This window comes from Astatotilapia calliptera, chromosome 10 (genome assembly GCF_964374335.1).
Source record: "Astatotilapia calliptera chromosome 10, fAstCal68.1, whole genome shotgun sequence".
NCBI classification, from domain to species: domain Eukaryota; kingdom Metazoa; phylum Chordata; class Actinopteri; order Cichliformes; family Cichlidae; genus Astatotilapia; species Astatotilapia calliptera.
In genome coordinates this window covers 28,872,240-28,897,339 of record NC_137431.1, presented here as the reverse complement: position 1 = coordinate 28,897,339, position 25,100 = coordinate 28,872,240, and the positions used below count along the sequence as shown (strand labels likewise).

The 25,100-nt window shown below is 41.3% G+C and overlaps 1 protein-coding gene across 1 annotated transcript in view; it reads right to left on the bottom strand.

Annotated features, from left to right (window-relative positions):
- rabep1 (rabaptin, RAB GTPase binding effector protein 1) overlaps positions 1 to 25,100 on the bottom strand; it is a 43,532-nt gene that overhangs the window by 7,564 nt on the left and 10,868 nt on the right. Inside the window, exons 4-14 of the mRNA XM_026181486.2 lie at positions 22,982 to 23,142; positions 21,411 to 21,530; positions 19,681 to 19,816; positions 17,013 to 17,191; positions 15,751 to 15,861; positions 13,775 to 14,236; positions 12,830 to 12,934; positions 12,603 to 12,719; positions 8,515 to 8,613; positions 5,758 to 5,898; positions 2,878 to 3,067 (exon numbers count right to left, since the gene is read on the bottom strand). Of these exons, the coding sequence (XP_026037271.2) occupies positions 2,878 to 3,067; positions 5,758 to 5,898; positions 8,515 to 8,613; positions 12,603 to 12,719; positions 12,830 to 12,934; positions 13,775 to 14,236; positions 15,751 to 15,861; positions 17,013 to 17,191; positions 19,681 to 19,816; positions 21,411 to 21,530; positions 22,982 to 23,142 (1,821 nt within the window). The remainder of the gene's footprint in view (positions 1 to 2,877; positions 3,068 to 5,757; positions 5,899 to 8,514; positions 8,614 to 12,602; positions 12,720 to 12,829; positions 12,935 to 13,774; positions 14,237 to 15,750; positions 15,862 to 17,012; positions 17,192 to 19,680; positions 19,817 to 21,410; positions 21,531 to 22,981; positions 23,143 to 25,100) is intronic.

Sequence of the window (25,100 nt, the reverse complement as noted above, 5' to 3'; positions counted from 1 at the left end):
AAGCCCGGATATTCTCTCAGGAATTATTACGAGATCCCCTGAAAGTTATGAATAATGCAACAAAGCTGCTTTGCCCGGAGCTGCTGTGTGTGTTGAGCTCAAACGAGCGCACAACTAAAAGAAACAAACAGCACAAGCATGAAACACTCCAGCTGTTAATGACTACACTGACTCACTGGCCACTGACAACAGAACCGGCACCAAAAATCCTCCATCAAGTGGAAGCACTTGTGTTTAAATAGAGATAAACCTCCTGGTACGTTGTAAAGAGTGTGTACTTTCTTCAGTCAAAATCTCCCAGAGAGAGAAGTCTAAAGCAGCGCAATGCAAACAGTTCGGTTTTACAACTAAAACAGGACATTTAGTTTTATCAGTCATCAGAAAATGAATTAACGACGAGCCCTTTCATAATGTGTACATGAACCAGCTGTTAATGCAAACAAAATAACATGAATATTACTGGGTCTCTTGCTCTAAAGCATTAAATCAGATGTTAAATATCTCCTTAACCTCTGAACTTAAGCATGACAGGGGATAAAGGATCCGTTAAAACACACTTGGGGGGAAAAAGCAGCTGTCATATAAATGTACCGTATTTTTCGGACCATAAGGTGCACCAGATTATAAGGCACATTAAGCGAAACAACAGTCAGATAAGTCAAACTTTACTCAACTTATGACTGTTTTTTTTAAATGTGCTTATCATTCCTGCACCGTTTCCTTCATCTATGAAAGATATTCTAAAGCCGTGACTTTATACACTCTTTATGTTTATGGAGTTTGTGCAGACAGCTCTACCAGATATTTATCCTGTAGTTGGCTGGTTTAAAAGGGAGGTATTCCCTGAAACTGCATACAGAGTAAAGTATTACGAAATTAAATCAAATGAAAGGAAAAGCAGCAGGTTTGTCCACAGCCTGTCACAGCACATACCTCATGATAACTCTCCTCTTTGCTCAAGGTCTGTTAGTTATGACTCACTGCAAATCATCACAATGCTATGGCTGCAAGTAGAAATCCCGTTCATGATAACATGTATAACTTCTAATGCGTTATCTTGTAAAATGAAAGATATAGCAACACAAGGTGTTTACATTCCCTAGTGCAACAACAAAACAAGCACAGACACATCTGAGAGGGAGAAGAGCCCCTCAGCTCCCAACGGTGACTCCCAAAAAGAGCTGCTTTATCTCTGTGAACGTTTTTTGTAAGAAGAAAATGGTTTCTCTTGAAAGGTGGAAACACAACAAACCTGTCTCACCACTTCAGCCCTAGTGGGAGTCGTCCCTTGAGAGGGTCGTTGATTTATCATGTGCCTCATCACATGAGCCAAGGTGTGGGAAAAACATGGAGTGGGGCATTATCAGCAGAGGTTTCGGGTGAAACCATTGTGAGATCTCGCCTCACCCTGTTATGTGACTTGTTGAGATCAACTGACACAAGATGTGAGTGGGCGTTAAGTGTAACCAAGGTAACATCCGACCCCACTTTCTGAAATCCATTTATTGTGGCGGGAATGAACTTTGCATAACTTCCGGGTCAATCTGCTGCATCTTCCCTGCGTCACCGCTGCTGCAGTCTCTGTGGTTGGCGTGCTTGTCAGAAGTTGACTAATTACTGACGCCATATTGCTTGACAGTGTGAAATAACCCGGCTGATTCATTCAGCGTTGTGCCTCCACTTGATGGCGAATCGGTTACTTTGTTTGTTTATTATAATAATGAAAATGCGGAGCCGCAGTCGCGCAGTCGAAACACCGGTAAACTAACACTAGGCCAGTGAAGCTCAAGTTTAATTACTGGTTTTATTTATTGAATACCTGTTGTTTTTGGTTTTTCACTATGGGCGAATGTTAAATGAACATTTCCAGAGTTGAGTCAACGATTTGATTTTTGTCCATTTTGGATGTTTTTTGTTACTTTTTTAATTGAATGCCAAAACAGCCTATGGGACTTTTGAATTGACTTAAATTCCTTCTAGATTATTGAACTTGTTGCACAACACTTGAAGGTTAGACATCCTAGTTTCAGTAAACTAGGCGGTGCGCAAGGTCAACACACAGCAAGGTACATTTTTGAAATAGCTTAACAAAACAGATAAGGCCTCAGTCACACAGGCCTGCAGACCTGTCAGCAACCATCTACCAACCATAAATCACAAGGGACAAATTAGTATCCTCAGACCAGTTGCAAGTGGTTGCAGGAGGTTGTTGGCAGTTGCTATAGGACGTGCACGGTGGACGTGCACGGTGCTCCACCAAAAACCTCCTTGCAAATGCTTTGGTTGTGGTGACAAGGAGTTTGCATAGAATGAAATGCAGACTTGTCTGCAAACCTTTGCAAACTACTTGTCAAGCGGTGGTGAAATTGTGAGAAGTGTGACGCAAACCTTAAGCAGAGAGTATTTGCCTTCAAAATAAAAGCTGCATCTTCTTAAATGTTTTGTTTGGTCAGGCACAAATTTTACGTGAAGGTGGATGTTTTCCGTTTTAGGTTTTTTTGGTACACCACCCAGCACAATCACCAACCTATATCAACCACTTGCCAACCAGTCGGGGGACTGGAGGTTGCTACAAAGAGGCTAACTGGTCTCTAGGCCTGTGAAAACTACATTAAAAACATGTGAGGGGAAAGCATCATGTTAAATGCTGACTGCATCATTAGTCTGCCAACTAAGTCATCAACGCACACACATGCAGGCAGCTAAAGTGAGCTTGTTCAAACTGCTGATCATACCTTCCAGGATGTCTGAATGACAAATGGGGAAAAACAAAAAGCAGAAACGGAAGATCGTTTAAAAAGGTAGCAGTTAAAACACAAATACACACCCTATAGCTGATCAATGATTTAAACACAAGTTGATCGTTCAGAGTCTCACCTATTTCCTCCTTACATCCCTCGATCTCCAGCTGCAGAGTGTCCTCCAGGTTCTCCTTCAGGCACTGCTCCGCCTGGATCTGCTCCTTCAGAAATAAGATCTCAGCCTTCAGCTTCTCCTCCATGTGATCGGCCGACGTCCGTAACGCCACCATGTCCTCACGCAACAGCAGCACCAGGCCCTGGAGCTCCTGAAGAAGAATCAACGAATAACTTTACAACCACCAATGTTGACATCCCCGTCACCTCCGTCGTATACACAACATTTTCTTCTGATGTGATGCGACTGTTCTGCAGGAAATGATCAGAAAACCTTAAATATCCAGGGTACCAGTACGTACTTCCATTCATGTCACAGACATTAAATTAGTGCAGTTTGCTGCTAAAAATATAATATATATATACACTCTGCAATATTGATTCGGCCTTTATATTAAATATGGCTATCGTCTGTATAAATTAAGTTACGAGAGCTTAAAATGCTGGAAAAAATAAAATTTCAGTCACTCTTATGTACGTAAAACATGATATATGTAGGATGAAGGAAACCAACTGCATGGCTTCGCTTAAACTAAAGTTATTGTGTATAAAAAGTGGGCCAATTCTGATTGGGTTAGATGGGAACTTGTTTTTATATTTGGTTGATTTTATATGGAGTTACTCAGTAGTAGCCAGACAGAGGCATACTCTCCAGGGGGCCAATTTGTAACCCGAACACTGTATTTCTACCATACTTTGCTGAGTTATTGTGTTTGAAAGGACTCTATTTCACCATGACAAGTTTTATAAACCTCTTTTGGAGTACTATAAACTGCTGTGGCCTGTTTTGGTTTCTGAGAAATTACTGAACTTCTTGGATCATATTTCTCATTTGACAGGTACCCGAAACAACACCTGTAGAACACAAATTTATCCAAGCACACACGAATGATTAAAACAGATACCTGTACATGGTCATAAGCCATCGCTTGACGTCTAAGACTGTTTACATTTGCAAGTTATGTGACAGCTGGGAGAGGGAACGGGCAGTTAAATGACTCAGAGCAGCGGTCTAGACGTCCAGCTGTCAAAAAAGGAGACTCAGCTGATGTGGCGCTGATGGGGTATGCGCTCAAAAACCACTCAGTTATTGGGTCACTCCTCCCAGCCCCCCTCCGTTAATGGTTTTTGACTGGATGGTGCTACAGATGTTTCTGATTGTCGAGGTTTTTTACGAGATAAGACACGTTTATATTTAAACGATGCGACTGAATCCAACTAGTAGTTAGTGCAAATTAACGATTGCAGTAATGGATATCCACGAGGCTTTTGAATGCATAAATCTGCCTCTGCTCGCATCATGATGAATGCTTAGAAGCACATTTAGAAGTGGAAAACCACTGAATGAATTGCCCATCACATTAACATGATTTCTGGTATCCAACAGTAGCTGAAAAAGAATGCACACCTACTATAACTGGAGGAGTTCTGGCTCTCACAAAGCAGATTTAAACGATTACGTTTTAACCACCAACATGTTGCGAATGTCACAAGATCATCAGCCTCCGCTAAAACATGAGTCCGCTCTCTTTTGTAATGCTGAAGAGTAACTCAGCGTGAGGCTGAGAGTAACAGTGTGGGAGGAGATGTGTGTTTGAGGCGGGAGGGCAGCCCACGGACGTATAATAGATTTATGTGTGCAGCAGACTTTTTTTCCACCTCATCAGATCAGCTCAAAGTAAGCAGCACTGCTGTTAATCACCGAATGTGAGCTGGTGGAGCCAGCCACTGAAGCAATTAGCCGAGCGCTTCACTGCAGGGATCAGTCTGTGTCACTTTTATCGCTGTCTGTGGCGTGAGAGCGGACAGAGCTGCTCACGCTGCGACAGCTTTTAAATGAACAGTTGACTCTACTGACCGAGAGCAGCAGGCTGTGAAGGTGCTTTTATATTTAAACCCTGCATCATCTGTATTCTTTACCAGCTCAGGCTGGGTGGAGATGATTTACTTAAAAGTTGGAGAAACCCGGCGTAAATGTGGAGGAACTTTATACAAGGAAAATGCTTGTATAAAGACAGACTTGTCTTCTTAAAACCTGGCACAAAGTTTAGATTTGAACATCAAGCAGCATCATCCAACCTGCTGATGTATTAAGAAGCATCGTCCACTAAAAGCACTTAACAGAAAGGCTTGCATATGGGGCTATCGAAGACAGGCTCAGATTTTTACAAGGTGATTTTTTGGAGGGGATTGTTTAATTATTTAGTCTTTTGGTTTAATAAGTGCAGTCGAACTAACATTCACCGAGCTATCTGGACTCTTCAGATTTCAACCCAATACTTTTCCTTGCACAGAAACTGTCTTCAGCAAACCAGCAGCGAATGGGAGCAGGTGATAAGGTTGTTCCATCTAAGCACAAGTGCAAACTTCCCTCATCCCGGCCTCCTCTTCTAATCCTCTAGCAAATCCTGGGTTGTCCTCCAGGGTCCTCTCCCAGTAGGACATGCCCGAAACACCTCACGATGAGGCATCCAGGCATCCGGCGCTATTCCCTCTTGAATGCCCGGCTCCTCACCTCATCTCTAAGGAAGAGTTCAGCCACCCTTCAAACTAAACTCATTTCCCCTGCCCCTGCATTTTTCAGTCATCACCCAGAGCTCATGATGGTAGGTGATGGTAGTGATCTCGTTTTAGGAGCCAGAGAAATACTGTTTGTTTGTTTGTTTTTTTACTTAAAGTCTATCCAAGTGTAAAGAACTGCATAAAAGCTATAACCATGAATAATTTCAGAGTAAACAAAACTACAAATCTAGACTTTAAACTGGTCTTTGGACGCCTCCTTTCAGACACATTTCAATAAGTACCACTGAAGTGTTATGGATGGTGCTGAGGCTGCACGTACTTGAACAGTAGTGGGCATTTGGAAGTCTTCTTGCTGCTGCAGTTCTAAATGCAGCCTGTGCTTCCCCTGCAGACTCTCGTTATCTCTCTGTAGTCGACTTAGCTCATCTGCCACCTGCTCCCTGGACTTCAGCAGCACCGCCTGAAACAAACAAGCACAAAGAATAAATCCTCTCGTCATGTGTCACTTTTTTTTTTTTTATGGCGCCTCCTGCCATATGAAACCATCAGCCCGTGAACATATGTGAAGAGTGACTCACAGGCCAGTGTCTGCTTTTAGAGCCACCTCCACCTAAATCTCCCTGCAGAGCTAATATTCAGCTAGGTGTAGCTCTATAAATTAATTTATGACGCTACGACTTCTGCACATCAAAGCCACCAGAAGCAAAGGGGATGCCTCTCATCAGTCGAAGACAAGACTGTTTGCAAAGTCTTTCAAGTTACTTTGATGCCTGTGCTGATGCAGCTTGCAGAGGCACATTCATTATTGAGAATACTTCTGTTTCAGGTGCTTCCTGCTTTTCCTTTTGGACAATAAGCTCGGAGAAGAAATGTACCTTGCTTAGAAATGCACTTCACATATTGACACAGAGATTTTTTGCAAAACCTCTGTACAGGAGCTGATATGTAGATTCGGACAGATGTATTTAAATTTCCTTTATAGAAGACTAAATAACTGCATCTCAACTGCAAATACGGAGGTAGGGACGACAACTGATGTTGCATGTTTATTCAAATTTACTTACAAAAAAAAAAAAAAAAAGCAATATGGGAAAACATCGGGCTGATTTAATGACTTTTCAGGGTTTCCACTTGTGAATATAATGCTCCAATATGTGGATCGGATATGAGTCTGATCCCGACCTAGAAATCATTGACCATGGGCTAACAGAGCAGAGAGCTAACAACAACTAGACATCAGTGTGGAGATATTTTACACCTGCTACACTTTTTCTTTGTATGTTTTTTTTAATTAACTGCAAACTGTGGTCAAAGTGAATCAACGTGAGTGACAGGCTCGGATGAGACAATGCTTTCTCTCACACTCTCATCACGTTCATGTAACACTTGCAGGAAGCTTTTAGAGCGCTGACAGTAACATAACATGCTGTCAGCACCTCGCACAATATTTCACTTTACTTTCTTGTGTCTCTTGTCATCTCCGCTCCACACACGGTGCATTGATAAGGGCAACGAAAGAAGAAACTAACAAGACTGTAATTAACATCCGGATTCAGTTCATTAAAAGATATTATACTAAGAAATACGCACTGATTCAATTTTATCTGCTGACATGGACTCAGTCAGTCTTAATGTTTAAAGCGACACCAGTCTGAGACTCAGCAATTCTTCATAAAATAAAATCAACCATAAATACATCAAATAATGTAAATTTATTGAGTTGGCTTTTATTAGAGAGAATAAAGTGCAGTAATAAATGACAACGGGCCCAGGATCCATCATAATTCACTGGTTATTGTAAGGTGGGAAATGCAGAGAGACAGTGGTAAGGCTTTTTGTCACTGGTTGGCTGTATTGTCAACAATTAATTCTATCTTGAGCACAGTTTGGGTGATCATTTATGCCAAGGTCTCTAAAATCTGATCGATGCTGTAGGAGGAGCAGCGATTCTTGTGAACTGTGGAGGGTCAGATGGATGCTTTGCCACAGTACAAGCTCATTGCGCTCGTTATGCTTTGCAAGTGCTAATTTCACCGGGATTCTACACACTGCTGTTATTTACAGTCACACCAGCGTCTCAGTGTCCTGCACATCCTCACACACACACGCCGGCACGTGGAGCTGACAGAGAGAGCAGAAAATAAATCATGTCAATCAAGACAACGACAACATGTTTGTTACCTAAGTGTCGTAAAAGGTTCCCAGCAAGCAATACACAGAACCAATGTAACCAGAAAGGAAAAAGCGTAATTGTTTTCAGTCTTGTGAGTTCACTGTGACCACAGTTTGCAGTAAAGTAAAAAAAATGCTGCAAATACACAAATAAAAGCTGCTGGTGCAGCGGATGTGAAATACCACCAAACTGTTGCTGCTTGCGGCAGATTGTCACCTATATCTGATCCAACCTTTTGGATGTCACGTTGGACAAATATCCAGTAAAAGCCTGCTCAATTGTGACCAATTAACACCTTGAATACATAATATTCATGTGCTGACATTTCTTAATCATTCAAGATTAAACTGGTTATTAAATAAGCCATTGGGTAGTTAACTGGTTAGTTTAACTGATAAATGTTGTGCTGTACTTCAAAAACACTAAAACTTTTAATATTTTTGTGTTTTTGACTGTTTTAAATCAAATATTTTGGAGCTTAGCACTGTTTTTGATTGGACAAATATTGGGTCTTCTTAGGATTCAGTGCTGACTTAACACTCTTTAATTTTACTTAGTAATGCAAATAACATTTTCTTCAGCTGTGCACTTTTGCTGCAGACAGGAGCAACTTTTTGACACTGAAGCAAAATATTCTTTAGCCACAAGCTCTGTCACATCAGCAAATATTTGTAGTGTGGGAGGAACAGTGAAGTTACTTCTGTAGAGGCAGAAAAATGCAAATCCAATCATTAGTGCCTCTGAGGTGCAATTCAGTCTGGCAACACGTCGAATAAGTGACCGAGAGTCTGTTATCTGAGCATTTATTTAAATATGTGCAGACTTGCCAGAGCTGATATTAAGATCCAGACACAGCTGGCAGGAACAGGCGATACATAGCTCACAAATGAATATGCTGCTCACCATCTGTTCCTGTGTGTTCCTCTTAGCGTCACTGAAGGCTTGCTGTAGTGTGCTGAGCAGTGTTTCTGATTCCTGGACTCTCTGCATGAGGGCAGATACCTACAACACACATGCACAAAAAAACAACAACCCATCAATAAGACAAAAGCAAGCAGGCCACAGTTACACAGACATGCAATAGTTCTGCATAGGGCACAAATTACTTGAAATAGTGAGATCATAGGTTCAGGAACTAGTACACTAGTTCGAGCCAGCTGTGGGCAGTGCTGCACTAAATTAACTTCTGGTTTTAGAAGTGACAAAATGCATTCACACACTTTATTTTTCTTTTTTTAAGTTGGTGGTCAATGTGACACGTTCTGCAACAAGAAAATAATGAGGTTCATGTAGGGGCAACACAGAAGCAACATGCCGCTCTCAGGTACGCTGCAGGATGGCTGCACAAATGCAATCAGATCTCAAAGAACATAGAAAAAAAGTATATTTCTCCAGTACTTTCTGCAAGAGAACTGCCTTCCCTACAAACTGCATTTTTTTAGAAGTAAACCCAATAAAACACCTTCATACTGAAGGCAGACAGTGCATTTTCATGACTCTCTGAAAAGTGCATATGAGTGTGCAGAGAGCATGACTGCACAGTTTGTTGAACTGATTTGCTGGAGGCCTGAGCTGCACCCTGGGGTGTGCAGAGCAGCAGCGTTAGATAAGAAAGAATCCGTTATCACACATCATCTGTGGGCAAGTTAGCAACAACAGTGTGTTCGAGGATATTAACAATGAAGGGCGATCACATCCGCTCCACTCGACACTTAAAAGCTTCCCTTTTCTCATTTGGGCAGAGACAGTTAAGTAATGAAGCAGATTCTGGGAAAGCTTTTCTACATTACCGCTCTCATGTTTTCTTAAAGTGCGAAAGTATTTGTCTGAACCAGTGACATCTAGTGATGTGTAAACGTTTTGGACATACTGGATGCTTCATTTCTACAGAGCCTAACTGGTAACACGGGTGGAAAATCTAAGTGTAGAAATTAGTTCAGTCAACGTGTTTGTGAGGCCACAATATGCAGAATATCTGCAGGGCTGTTATTACTCATTAAGCAGGGATGAAAGTTGGAAAACGTGCCGTTCACAGTGACGCTGCAGTTTTAAGTAAACAAAGGAAATGCACTCGATATAACAAGTGTTAAGCCATATCTATCACTTATTTAATTCAAATGTGTGCGAACGCCTCTTTAGATGCATGCAGACATATTTCGATGCAGAGGCTACCCAATCATGTGATCAGTGATGATTCTCAGGCAGAATAGGGAAAAGGATGAGTTGCTGCTTTAACTGGAGGAGTTTAAGTATCTCCCAGGGTGTTCCTCACAAGTGAGGGAGGGATGGAGCAGGTAAGCAGCAGACTGATGGGTGTAGCATTGATGAAGATGTGTTGTGGTGAAGAGAGAGCAGAATAAAGGCGAAGATGTCAGTTGATTCAGTTACACCTGTAGCCACAAGCAATGGATACTGAAGGAATCAGATAGTGGATAAGATTCCTCTTACAGGTGGCTGGGCTCTCGCTTACTGAGAGGGGCAAAAAAAGGCCAGTAACCACTGGGTAATTAATATATAATGCAACAGCACAAGCATAAACGCCGGTTACAATGTCGGCCGCTTACGTTGGTTACATCGTAGGCTCTACAAAGACAACCCAGAGTTTGTTTAATATACAGCACCATGAGGCGACTATTCGCAGAAAAAATCAGTGACTGACCGACTGAGGTGTTCCTCAGGGCTCAATAGAGTCATACCAAAAATTTCCCCTATAATTGTAATGTCTGTTAAATTACCCAAGAAAATTATACAGAGAGCAATAAGTGTTAAGAGATGTAACTGCCAGCTCTGCAAACCACCTGTAAACCACCACCTCAGTGTTGTAAAATCAAAGATGCAGTTGTGGTTCTTCTCGTCATCGCACTCACAGGATTGAATAAAGAGGCTAAAAGCTTCAGGCTCACAACTGCTGGCCATGCTGCTGTTGCCCTGGTAACAGATGAGAGAGCTGATGGGACTGGGCATATTGACGTACAGATGTATAGGATTTATTTGGTCAACGGGGCGTCTACAGGTATACAGAAGTTAAATTTAGGACTTTTTTGGATCTTGTACATGAACAGACAAACACGTATGAAACTGACTTTCTGTGGATCTGTGAATGAATATTAATCAACTACAGCGACAGCAACAGTCAGTATGGGTGCCCTGGATTGAGCAGGTGCACGGTGCTAAACTGTTAAAAACTGTGTTTCACCGTTTCATTGCCGGTTATTTCTCCTCCCGCTGTGGCAAGTCATCTAAACATCAAAGCAGTGCTGAGGCAAAGCTGCACCACCTGCACACAGATGGTGCCCATTTTATCACACAGGATGCCAGCACCTTCACATGTATCAACACACTACTGTTCGGAAGTACTAAACTTCCTTTCCACTGAGCCAATGCACTACACCGAGGAAGACGGCCTTAATAATTACACAGTAACAACATTTTTGGTGGTGACACTAAATAATTTGAATAACTAGCTTCACCAAAGGCCTCCAGTTGCCTTGTTCACAGTAGACCTTTCGTCTTTCTTATAATAATCACCTAAATCAGGGTCACTAGTTTTTAATTACTTCGGCGAGTTCCTGTTTCCAAAAGTTGCTTTCTGAAGATATTATTAACTTATATTAATACGTATTTATTGAGTAGATCCATAATTTTAATTTAATAATTTGCTTTACTTTTTATACATTTTCTTTCTCCCACTATTCTGAGTGGTAGCCTGTAACCTCTGAGTAGAGCCCTTTGCTCTCACATTGCAGGTTTACTCGTGGTTCAAATGGTGTTTACCTGATAATACAAAGTGTCTAAAAGTGACTGCTGTTGTGATTTGATCCTACTGAATACTTCCCGAGTTGCTCCGGAGGAGATATCGGGGAAAAGCCAAGAGTAGGAGATAAGAAGATAAACTGTTCCAGCCATTGTTAGCTGAGAAAATGGGTCCTTTTACAGTAAGACGGATGGAGAGCTAACACTGTCAAGCGTGTCTGATGTGTTTCATGGAGATGTTGCTAAACTCACACTTCCTGGACAAGCATGTGACTGTACCTGGCTTCAGGGCTTTTTTCGGGTGGACAACGATGTTAATTTGAGCGATGAAGCACACATCATCTGTGGCTATGGTGAAAGCCTGTGGATAATGAGTGGATCTGACAACTCTCTGCACCACTTACTGGATGTGCAGCAGAGCACACAACGCTCTCTTCTCTTTCCCCTCACCCCTCTAGATGGCTACCCTTCATTGAGCGTGCGTCGTGTCATCTTTGAAGTCTCAAAAAGACAAAAACACAAAACAAACAGCAGCTACGTGTACGCTGAGTGCTGACTGGCTGAAAAGTTGGCTTGAACAGGAAAGAGATTAAAAGTGTTGTTCACCACAAAGAGGAAGAAGTGTGGAAAAACGCTACCAATAAGCTCAGACAGACTGTGCAGTGGGAAGTTTTTGCTAGAAAGAAATTTTTAATCTATTATAACTTAATCTAAAGTTATGTTTTTGGCACTGCCTCCAGCTGACCTCACACAGCCACCGCATGTCGACGTGTGTTTACAAAGCTCGGCACAGCACCAGTGCCATGCTGGGACAACTAAACTGAAGAACTTGCTTGAGCTGTTTTAGATTTTTCTTGAGTATGGCAGCTGGGATAGCCTCCAAGACGATGGCTGGATGGAAATCCAATTAAAGTAACGCGTACGTGAGCGGTTAAGGCATGAATATTTTATTATGTTTATTTGCATATGTGGTAAATGTGGAAAATCTCTGCTCCGTTGGCTTTGTCTCTGAGAAATAATCCGCCAGACCTCACACCAAATTTAACCAACGAATGAACAAACATAGCTAAAAGCAACTCAAATAAATCCCATTAGACTCCAAACGAATGATTTTTCTACAGTAATTATTCTAATGTCATCAACTCTGACTTGAGTATGACACACTGGAATAAAAAGTGGGGGTTTAAAGTCTTTAAATCCACACGGACATCAGAACCAAGAGAACACGTGGTCCTGACCTTAGCAGCGGTTTCCTCGTTTCCTGCTTTGACTGAATCTTCCAAATTCTGCTTCTCAGTCATCGTCCTCTCCAGCTGATCGTTGGCCTGACGTAGCATCACCTGCAGCTTCTTTACCTGTAGGACAGTAAGAAATGAGAACCCCTCTGATGAACATTACAAGTCAAACCTTAAATATCTGCTTGATGTGATTAAAACGCAATGGCATGAAAAAGAAAAACCCGAACCTGATCTCTCGTCTCAGCCTCCTGTCCTTGGATGGCCTGAAGCTGCTTCTCATAGTTTGAGCACATGTCGCACCTTCGTCCGAGCTTCCTGCCAGCATTTTTCAACTGGCGACAGATAAACAAGAAACCCATGTGATAAAAAACTACTTAATACTCAATAACGATGCTCAGCTCTAGGATGTAACAAATTAAGACTTTGTTATGACTGAAAACATGAAAAAATGAGTCTTGCAGATTTCGCAGAGGGAAAGCGCTAAGAGAAGGAGGCTGATCTCCTGATATCTGTCAGGATGATTCAGTCGGAAGCTGTTTTCAGCTACTCCCTTATTCACGAGGGGTCGCTTCACGGCTGGTAGCTTTCATGTATGACTTGGCAGATTTTTACACCACATGGCCTTCAATGCCCAAAGGGATCTGCCAGGGATCTTTCACTCGTTAGGCGGCTGTGTAAACGACTGCACTATTGAGCCACAACAGACTAAGAAACTTAATTAAGACCATTAAAAATATATCAAGCAGGTGACATGGCCACACTACTCATCTGATATTTGCTGTTCTTGTTTTACTACTACATTTAGTCAGCCATGTTCACTGTGTTTAGCGTTTATTATATTTCTGTATCACCATCATTTTACTTTAAGCCACTTTAAGCTTTCCCAACTTTGGGGAAAAATTTGAAGAAAAAGGAGGAAAATGTGTTTTCTGTTCTAAATGCTGGTAAATAAAAATGAGAAACACTCAAAATTGCACTACAACGTGCATATGCTGCTCTAATGTTGAGGTACAAAGAAGAACTAGTCAGGAAGTAAAGATCCTAAAGCGAAGTAAAAACCTTTTGCGCTGTAAAAATGTTACGTCCAGTCATAACCATTAAACCCTTTGAACCACCTTTGACCCCTGCAGTGCTCAGACCATTAAAGCTGTTGTAAAGCCTTGGTTAAGCACCTCTTGCTGTAGCAGGTTCCACTCGCTGTCACTGACGAGCCGGTAGCCGGCAGGCGGTAAGTAAGCGGTGTCTGGGGCGTGAGAGATGCTGGACAGCAGCGACGCCGTCTCCTCCTGCTCCGGGGTCATGGCTTTGATCGCCTTCTCCTGGTCTTTAGTCAGCAGGAAGTGACTTGTCGGCAGCTTGATTGAGCTAATTGAAGCAGTCTCTCCAAAACTACTGTCTGTCACCCCGCTGTCGGCCCCAACCAAGGGCCCAAAGTCCGACTCGTCCAAGTGGCCTGCTGATTTGGCCTTGTGGTTCTGGCCGCCAAGACCCTGCTGGATGGACAGCGAGGAACCGAGGCTGTCTGTGGACTGAACTCGCCGCAAGTTGTCCTTGTAAGGGTCCATGGGGCTGCCCGTCACCACATCAGTGTCTAAGGAGTGCATAGAGCCGTGGGCGCTGTGGTTCACATGGGGCTGGAGGAAAAAGCGGAAAAAGGCATCCTCAGGAAAAAATCTTTCATAGTATCAGATTTATTTAATAAGTGGGATGAAGCTGGGCAGACAATATTTTTTAATTCACCTTTTAAATATATAATTTACAGTAACACGCCAGTGGTTAATGTGTTAGTCTCCCGAGTCTCTCACAGCGTGGGCCTCTCAGTGCCCACATCCGCACCCAAAGACCTTTCCACGTGGTGGCTGCTGGCTAGCAAAAACAACATGATCCCCGCCTGCCTCCACCTCTTTTGATCCACATTTATTTATTCATTTTCATTTGAATAATAACTCAAGTTCAAGGAAATGCCCTGTAAAAATGTTGCCATTTTTAAAGTTCATTGTTACATGTGCCCAAGTCTGCCACATATTCAGCATCTGGTCATTTTCTATCATTGTTATTAACCTGCTTTCCTTCTCTGGTTCGTTCTTAATGAGAGTTGGCATTGGACGATCACTCGCGTGCATATAAAGCTATAATCATTTTTCTTCTGTAGCTTTGCTGCTTATTAATTATTCACTTTTTAAGGGGGTGAGTGTTTGGTTTTACTGGTTTAGTTTCCCAGTGCAAGATGAAGTGAGAAACCTGATGATCAGAGGTGTGATCTTCCTCTTTTGTTTGTTTTTGCCAGCATTTCCTGTTCCAAAATTTGTGTTCGGCTTTACAAGTTAAAAATAAACCAAAAAAAATTAAGTTCCTTGAACAGCAGCAATGTGGCATTTCACATGCTGAGCAGTTTGGGAAGTAAATAAATAATCATGTTGGAAAAACATGAGACTATTGACAACATCGTGATTTTAAAGTCTGATTTTTGAGCGGCCGTACATCACGGACCAGTCAACTGGCACTTTATCCACCGACAGCTCCAACAACATAAAGATGGCTCAGATGCTGATTTTTATCACGATTCTGTCCTGATTCTGCTGCAAAGTTAATACCATTTTCTTTAAGATCAGCCAGGCTGCAATGTGTAAAACGTTACTAATGCGAAGACAAGTTTCCCGACAATCTGACAGGTCTTTGGAAAACGAGCTCAAGCTGCTCAAACTTTAAACAGTGATCATAAATTTCTGACGTCCAACAGATTCTCTCCAAAAGCAGATCAACTATATATCACAACTCTCGAAAACTGCAAAACGAAATCCAGATTCAAACTTATTCCAGTGTCTGCACAGCTGATGTAGGCCGAAGGCATAAAACCATGACATCGTTACAACAAGACTTACAGCATGTCTCAGTAAACATGTTTTTCAGAAACGGGGATGACTGAAATCGTGCAATCAGATCAAATATTTACACTGAGATTAAACTGAATCATAAATGTATATTTCTCAGAAGATATTGTTGCCATTTCTCCCCAATTTAGGAACGATAGAGACACAACACATAACCTGGTACTTGAATGTGAAGATGGCTCAAAGCGAATATATTACAGACTGATCCAATTACAGACTGCTCAGTGGGGACGTATCAGATTACTCTCTGCTCTTACCTCCTCGACGCTGAGGCCGAGGAATAAGTCCTCCAAAGGCTCGGTGTTGTCTCCTCCGTTGTCCTCCTGCAGGTCCTTCACTTGACTCAGGCGCTCCTTTTCGTCATCCTCCTTGGATGGAGAGACAAAATGTTTGGTCACGTTTTGTTTTACATCGATTAAATTCCCACTCAGTGGACACTTAAATAGATACTCCTTTAAAATCTTAGATTCTACCTTAATAAATAAAATAATACTGAGTTTTACTGACATCATCATCACATTTTATTGTTATAAGGATATATTTGTTTCCTTAGCACAGTCCTAAATCCTATAGTGTGCTACACATGACCACCACAGCCCGGTACGCAGCTAGTCTTTTATGTGGTGCCAAAAGCAGCTCAGTTTTACCAAAGTGTGGACTCCACTACCTCTTTTTCAACAACACGGTGCCCGTGATGGCGCACAACCACTTCTGCTTTCGTGCGTCATGGTGGACAGAATCTGAGACGCGATGGTGAATTTGTTCCTACGGCAACTCGCAACAGTGTTGGCTCAGCAGCTTTGTGGCGTCGTGCCCGCGTAACGTTTTTGTCACCAAAGCCATTTTTCTAGTTGAAACACATGCAACTGGTTCTAGATCTATCTGGACTATTCCTGCTTTAGTGACAAAAGGCACAGAGTGAGGTGAGACATTTAACAGACGCTTGATTTTAAACGTGGAAGCTGCAAGTCGGAGCCAGGTCCTGACCAAGAGCATCCTCAAAACCTTACATCAGCATCCACCCAAACTGCCCAAAACTATTAAAGATGGACTGTTATGATCACTCCCAGTTCCATGTTTTAATTACTGGAGTAGCTTTGCATGATGTAGTACTGGTATTTGGTGCAGACGCTCAGTTTATCTTCTCTCTGAAACAAACTGCCTGAAACTGAGTGTTTAGAGCAATCTGAGCCTCATTATTTGAAATGTTGGCCATGCTTAACATCAGCATGCAGATTTATAAATGTATATATTTAACAGAAAATAAGGAAACACATAAAAGACCTCCTTTAAAAGGTTGTGATTTGGGCTTTTTTTAGTCCTCTGAGCTACAGTTTGTGAACACTCTTGTTCTTGGCAACTTTTTCTGGCCTGTTTGGCCTTTCCCCACTTCCACAGGAGATAAACCCAATAATTCTATTAACTCTAACCACTGCAAAGACGATTATGCTTCCCAAGTGGAAAGCCAAGCCTCTTTAAACTATCTGCAGAGACACTGTTGTTAGGTTATGTTATGTACCTGGTCTTTCTTCTTCATCTCCTCCACCTGGCGGAGCTGTTCTGATGACAGCACGCTCTCGATCCTCTGCATGTCCCTCATAAGGAGGCGGTGAGACTCCAGGAATTGGTCGTTAGCTCGCTGCCATGTGTGCTTCAGCTGGTTGTGCTGCTGCCGCTCCAACTCCAGCTTGTGACAGACTGAGGTCATAAACAGCAGAGAGAAAGGCGAAAGACAAAGTTGGAGCTGCAGACTAAACATGAACACACACACACACGTCCTCCATGGAGTCTGCAGCTATACAAAAGTCATATACAAAACATTTAAAACCCTTTTACTGGCATTTTAAATCAAATTTAAGACCAAATTTGCAATGGAAATGCAAACTGGCATCAGTTCAAAATGAACACAATGGTAAAAGGAGCTTGTGAACGTTTATTAATGTGAAAAGCAAACAAAGGAACACCTTTAAGCTACAACACAGTTTGCTCTGCAAGCGTTTCCAAGCACCAGCTTTAACCAGAGCGTAATCATAACTCTCAAGCAACAACAACAACGAGCAGCCTGGCTAGAAAACCTTTCTGCTTCATCATGTTCAGGGTTTCCATCGTTGTACTGCAAGCACTAAATCAGGGTTGTCTAACAAGCAGTCCAGGGGCCAGAACCGGCCTATAAGAGGATCAGAGTTGGCCTTCCAGCTGGATGGCCTTGCTAAGTGTGAAAGTTGCAGTGAAGTTATGAATAAGATCAATTATTGGAGTCATCCAAAAACTCCGCATGGGAAGGTTTTCCACTTTTCCACTCCATCTCTCAGTTGTAATGTGCACATACTTAGAGCAGAGTCACTGAATGTGGAAAAGCTGAAATATATTACTGCGGTTTATTTTTCTAGGGACATCTCAGGTTTATTTTTCTAGGGACATCTCAGGCTATTTATTATTTATTTTTATAAAGTGGATGACTCATAAACATTTTTGAATATTGTTCTTTACGGTAAAAGGAGGAAAAATTAAGAGAGTGTTTTTGTCACCTCTGTCATCAACATGACTGTTCGCTGAATATGAGCACTGGGGAAGTTTGTATTTTTTTGACTTTTTAACAACTCATATTCACTTGCCACTTCATTAGGTACACCTGTTCAACTGTTTGTTAATGAAAATATCTAATCAGCCAATCACACTGTAGTAATTAAATGCATGTAGGCATGCGGACATGGTCAAGATGATCAGCTGAAGTTGAAGCTGAGCATCAGAATAAGGAAGGAAGCTGGCTTAAGTGACTCTGAACCAGATGGGCTGCTCTGAGTACTTGAGAAACTGCTGATCTGCTGGGATTTTTCCCACACAACCATCTTTAGGTTGAAAGAAAATTGTGCAGAAAACAGAGAATATCCAGTGAGTGGTAGTCCTCGGGGCAAAAATATGGGAAAAAACAAAAAACAGATTGCTTCAAGTTGGTAGGAAGGCAACAGTAACTCAAATAACCACTCGTTACAACCAAGGTATGCAGAAATGCATCTCTGAATGCACAATAAATCTGGAGCCTTGAAGCAGATGATCTACAGCAGCAGAAGATGCCACTGCGTGCCTCTCTGAGGAACCTGGGGTTAAAATTTACATGCCTCACCTAAATTGGACCCAGAAGATGGGAGAATGTTGGCTGGTCTGTTGAGATTCGATTTCTGCTGCGACATTTTGATGTTTGGGTCAGGATTTGTAGGAAACAACATGAGGCATGGATGCATCCTGCCTTGTATTAACAGTTGAGGTTGTTAGTGGTGTAATGGTGTGGGGGATATTTTCTGAGCATCGTTTAAACACCATTGCTGACCATGTTTATCCCTTTTTGACCATACTGTACCCCTTACACGTGGTAATGCAGTGAACTTAAAGTAATTCGCTGTACTCAAATGAGCTTCACAGTCACCAGCTCTCAATCCAACAGAGCATCTTTGGGATGTGGTGGAATGAGAAATTACCATCTTGGATGTGCAGCAGCTTTGTGATGCTATCATGTCGATATGGACTGAAATCTCTCAGGAGTGTTCCCAACACTGTGTTGCTCTCTCCCACCAAGAATTAAGGCAGTTCTGAAGACAAAAGGGCGTCCAACCCAGAAATAACAAGACGTTCCTAATGAAGTGTCCAGTGAGTGTAGGTTATTAGGCTACAGCTACTGTTTTACATATATAAAAACACATTGACAGAGACAGTCGAACTATTATTTTAACCAGGTAAAGTTCATGAATTTCTTTAATGTTACCTTTAAGTTGTCCAGCTGATATGTCCAGACTCGCACGCTCACTAATTACAGCAGACTAAATCATTCAGCGCTGTTTTTGAGAGAGGTTAATCGTGATTCGGTGCTTTGCTGCTGGAGTTTAGCTCGTTTCCAGAAAAGCACGTTTGTCTTAACGATGCAGTCGCAACTAAAGCGGCACTGCATGCAGAAAAACAGGCATGAAAAAAAAAAAAACAACACATTTCCAAAGTTAATCTAAAATAATCAACTATTTTTGAAAGCCTTTTATTAGTAAAGTGTTTTCGGAACATTTTAATGACTGAGGGCCACCCTGCCTTTAGCAATACAAGGACCTTTGAGATAAGCTGTTGTGTGACTGCTGGCATGATATGACTTCCCAAAGCATCTAATTTTTTTAATTCATCAAGCAATTTCCACAAGAAATTACCGTCATGAAGCTCCTTCCGTAATTTCTCCGCATCCTCCTGCAAGACGGACTTCTGCGTGTTCAGCACAGCGACATACATCTCCAGGTCCGTACGACACGACTTCTCAGCCTCCAGAACGTGATTGAGCTCCTTGACCTGTGAAAGACAACGAGAAAAATAATTTATACGATTGAGAGCACATAAAAAAATCCTGGAATATAAACAGGAGCTGAGAGTCTAATGGTTACAACAATTTTAGCTGAACACCAGAAATCAACTAAAAAGTCCATTTTGTCAAAACAAATTCAAATCTACTAACTGAAGCTACTGTTGTCAGCGGACATATCCAGCAGATATGGAGCTCAATTTCTTCAACTGGGTGAGAAACGTGTTGGTTTTTCAGCATTCTCACCCCCCTTTCAAACACTTTCGAAAGCTATAGGGATTTTTCTTTTTTCTTTATTTGTCCTGAATCAGTAACTTCTGTTCCCTGAATTTCTGTGACAGATGTGAGAAGAGTAAAGCTAGGATGAGCCACAGAGACACAACAGCTGCATCAACGGGAGATAACACAGGCTCAAATAAACTGGAATTACATCGTCTGACCATAAGAAGCTGAAATACTCCATAGACTCAGTGGAAACTGCAGAGCCAGTGATAAGTAAGAGTACAGCAGTCATACAGCAACCACAGCCAACCCTGTGTATGAAAATTTCAACTGGCAGTTGTTGGGGGTTTTTTTTCCACACCTTTGACTGCTGAGTACTTATTACAGGTGCTGTACAATTTCATTTCTCTTTTTGCTACTGTATACTAAATAAAAATCTCACTTTTTATGTGAGTGCAAATTAGGGACCCTCCAAGGTAAAAACGAAAGAAAACACCAATCAAAATCAATTAGTCTGAAAACACTGAGAAAAGACGAGGTCAAACACTGCCCACATAAAAATGAGCCATTAAGACAATTAATCAAAAGCGTCACTAATCAAACAGTGTTTTAAATGTCGCTGAAATTTGTGATGCCATGTATACGATAGCACACACGCACACAGTCCATGACTGTTTTTTATATAAAAATAATAATAGTTTGGCCTAGGGTAGTCAACATTAGCAGTGCTAGCAGCAGCAGTAGCCGTCCTTCCTTGTATATTAGCGTCCACACATCTGTGCTTTACAGATGGTGCAGGTTATGCATCCCTCCGGTCGAGCAGTTACAGCTGACATACACCCACTCAGGACCTACATCACTTTACTGCAGCACCGCCCTGATTTGCACAGCTGTCTTTCACGCCTCAGGTTTAAAGTATGAATGATTCTTTTAACCACAGAGTATTTCTATTGCCGACTAGTGAGAATCAATCGATTAATCAACTGGCCAATATTGAAAACAGTGAAGAACACTCTCAATACTGAATACTGAAGATAAACTGGTTTAAAAAGCAAGCTGTGCTTATTGACATAATGAGCCATTTCAAATTAAATTCACTTACAGAGTGCTTAATAAGATGTCCAGCTAAGCACATGCAGAGTTTACTTAAAGCAACAATTATCCGTTATCTTACCAAACCAAAGTCTGTGCTTTCCCCCCCCCCCCCAAAAGTTATTTAGAAATTATTTCACAGCTTAAAAATAAACAGTTATTAATGTCTTTATTACAATTTTTGTGATTCTCCCCTTTATGGGGGACTGAAACCTATTTAAATAAAAACAAAAAACAAAACGCAAAAGCATCAATTTCTTGCTGACTAACCTTCGAGGCCTCCAACTCCTTCACCTTCTCCTCGGCTGTGGCCAGTTTGGCCTTCAGGGCTGCAATCTCGTGCTCCATAGGCATCACTACGGAACGCAGCTTCTCTGCATCCTCCTGGGCCTTCAAAATAATTTGCATAAGATAATTATAAATGTGCACACATGGAAACATCTGGAAACATTATTTCCTTTAAACAGCAGATCATTAGTTAGATCTGTACATGTAGATGATAAAAGAAGAACCAGAGATGGAGTGTTGAGAGGCTGGATGATTATTTTTTAGTTTTTGTTGTTATTTTGATACATTTTTGTTCAATTTGGTAAATCATGAACCTGTTTCCTAAGACTGTACAAATCCACAGTAGTTTCACAGACACTTAACACACACACAAATACACAAAACAATATAGAAAAAATACCCAATCAACAGGAAATACAAAGTACAACACCTAAATTCGTGAACTTCAATGCAAATAAAGCCTAAAACATCAGCTTATTTGTATCACGCTAAAGACCACAGTAATATTTTAGGAAAACATACCTGCCTCCAGGTCATTTAAAATTAGCTTTAATTTGTTCCAATAAATCAGCTCCTTGAGTTTTAGCTATTTTCAGCTCTTCAGCTTTTAGACATTTAAGGGCTCAAAGCAAATGTGTCCATAATCTGATTAATAATCTGATCCAACCAGATGATCAACAATTCAAAGATTTGCATGTTCCTGCAGCTATGTGCTCCTCAGATGATCACGACTCCCAAGTTGGGATGTTATTCCTCTGAAGTCACAAAGATTTGTTGATGAATTTGGACATTACAAATATGATAACATATATTTTAATGTTAAAAAAGAGATTTGAAACACATTCATTTGCACTGTTAACCAAAACCTTGTTACAATAAATGAAGAATTATTACCAACTCTTCACCTCAATGACTGAACTCTCATCACTGGGAGATATTTATCAGATTTCACAGCTTCCTCTGCAGCTACAAATGGCTTAATAAAACTTTTAAATCACAACAGCAGCACAGATCTTGATTACAGAGCTCTTCTTAAAAATGTTTCCCTGTCTTAATTAAGATGTCTCTTAGAACGTGGGTGAGGGAGAGGGCCAGCAGTCCTCACTCCATTTTTACTAAGCATGGGCAGATCTTTAAGACAGCCAGTCAAAACTGCAGCATGTGAAAATAATGCTACCGTTTGGATGAATTTTTCTTCCTGGCAATGAAACACAGTTGAAAATGCATCTGACAACAAATGACACACAGTCCCAGCCATGAGCAGTGTGAAACTTGAAAGCTCTGATATGAATTTTGGAACTGGCCTGCAAGACTCAGTATTGCTTAAGACACAGGAAGGAGTCCAGCTGGCCGAAGCATCTGGGACATTGCGTTCTGTTCTCTGGTATCCATCTTGTATTTTTATTTTTTTATTTTATTTATTTATTTTGGGGGGGGGGGGGGGGGGAGAGAGACTTGAGAGGAAACAAACAAACTTCAGAAAGTTAAGATTCCATATTAGCAGAAATTAAGGGAGCAGACAAAACTTTGAAAAATGCACGTAGCAGACATACTTTCTTCATTTCATCCTCCAGGTTCTCCTCCTCCTGACCCTCGGAGAGCCGGCGCCTCAGCTCGCCCAGCTCCCTCTCCACCGCCTCGCGATACTGGTTCCACTGGGCACGCTCCTGCTCCAGGCGTTGGTGGAACTGGACCTCATACTCACACACAGTGTCTGCACAGGGAGAGGAGAGGAAGCAGGCGATGAAACCGAACAATAGCACATCCACATCGAGTCGTGCAGTCAAGTGTGAATACATAAAAACAGGAACAATATTTCTGATATAGGTGGGGGATAATTTTCATTTCAAAATGTTTTTGTGATGGTTATTCATGATAAACGAGTAGACAACAGATTTTTAGGGTTGCATTTATTTTTTTAAATCAGTTAATCTTTCAACTATTTTCTTGGTTTACCGTCTTAAACTAGTTAAAATTTACTTACCAAAAGTCCATAACACCCTTGTTTTGTACAACTCATTTCAAACTGGTTTCTTGAATTTGACAGGGAGTTCACCGTACTCAAATGACCTCTGCAGTCACCAGGTCTAGTCCAATAGAGGACTTTTGGGATGCGGTGGGCATTCACATCCTGGATGTGCAGCCGACAAATCTGCAGCAACTGTGTGATAGCACGTGAATGATCTCCTTTTTACCTACATGTTTAATAGAAAGTTTATCATCTAGCCAAGATTCCCTCCATGCCGAAAAAAATCTTTTCGCTACAGTCCTCTGATCTGACACTGGCCTGGATCAGAGGGCTCAGTATGAGTATGAGCCAGCAGATGAAGACACTACACTACACACAAGCGTCACAGGTAGTTCTCACTGTGAAGTTGAGATAAGTGAGTAAAAGAAAAATTGTCTCAATCTGAAGAGACAATTTTCATATTTGGCTGAATTTATATGGAATGACTCAACTGTTAAATGATTGTTATATGACAATGTCTGTAATACTGCAGTTATTAGAAGTTTTAAGTGTAACCTTTCTAAATTTGTTAATAGCGCACTAAAAATTAACAAATTATGTGTAAATAACATCCTTTTTCTTAGAGTAGCATCCCCAACACTGTCTGAAGATCACTTCCTGTAGTTTCAGGAGTTGTTAGTGCACAGACTTTGGTCATGCTTCCAGTGTGAATGCAGAGCAATGATGACATGATGAAAGACAGGAGGAGATTTCTGATTGGTTTTTACTACTGATGTGCAAATTTGGTTCTATGAGGTGCAATGTCATCATATTTGTTGAATTTTTGTTTGTAAGGACTACCCGGGGTGTTCTTCAGTAAGACACAAGGAACATCAACAGAGGCAGTTACACCTTACTATGACACCCGATTATGCCTACATAACTTTTACAGCCACTTTTAAGGCCACCAGACTCCTTTACAAAAAGTGGAACTTCGCTTGACAGAAAACCAAAACCAGAATACAACTTTCTGGTTTTACCTCATTGATTCAAATGTCAAAAGACGCATAAGAAATCAAGGAAATCAGCTGTGGGGCAACAAATTAAGTGAGCTGAGAATTGTGTTAAATTACTGCTGTAATCCAAGGAGACTGAACAGTATAACAGTTCCCCCTCAAAGAGAGCTGTCTGGCAGCACAAAGATAAAAAATATTTTTTAATCAATAGTTACTTATTCACATTTGTTTATGTTAACCATTTGTTATGGTTTCACTGCGACCTCACAGTTAATGTAGTGAACAAACAGCTGAGACAGCAAGCCTAGTCTAACTGGTTTGTCTGCCTGTGTACAGATGAGCTGCACACATACCACTTCAGTCAGGCTGAGGCGACAGATGAGTTGAAATTGTATGCAGTGTATGGATTGTGTGTGTGTGTGTAGTCTGTGTTTCATAAAAACCCTGGCAGCTTGGGTAACATTAGAAAAGACCACCAAATTTATGGTTGTGTGCATTAGAATTATTCCAAATAAAGTTTGAAAATGAGTTTCCCAGTATAGCGTGTTAAAGTATGGGAAAAACCCTGGAACAACCAGAGTGATGGAGTGTAGTGGTTTAAAATATTCATCTACAAATGCAAAGGTCCCTAGTTCAGTTCCAGGGGTTGACACAAATCCTCTGCGTGTTGCATCAGTAAGGCCACTGGTTATAAAAATCTGCTTGTGA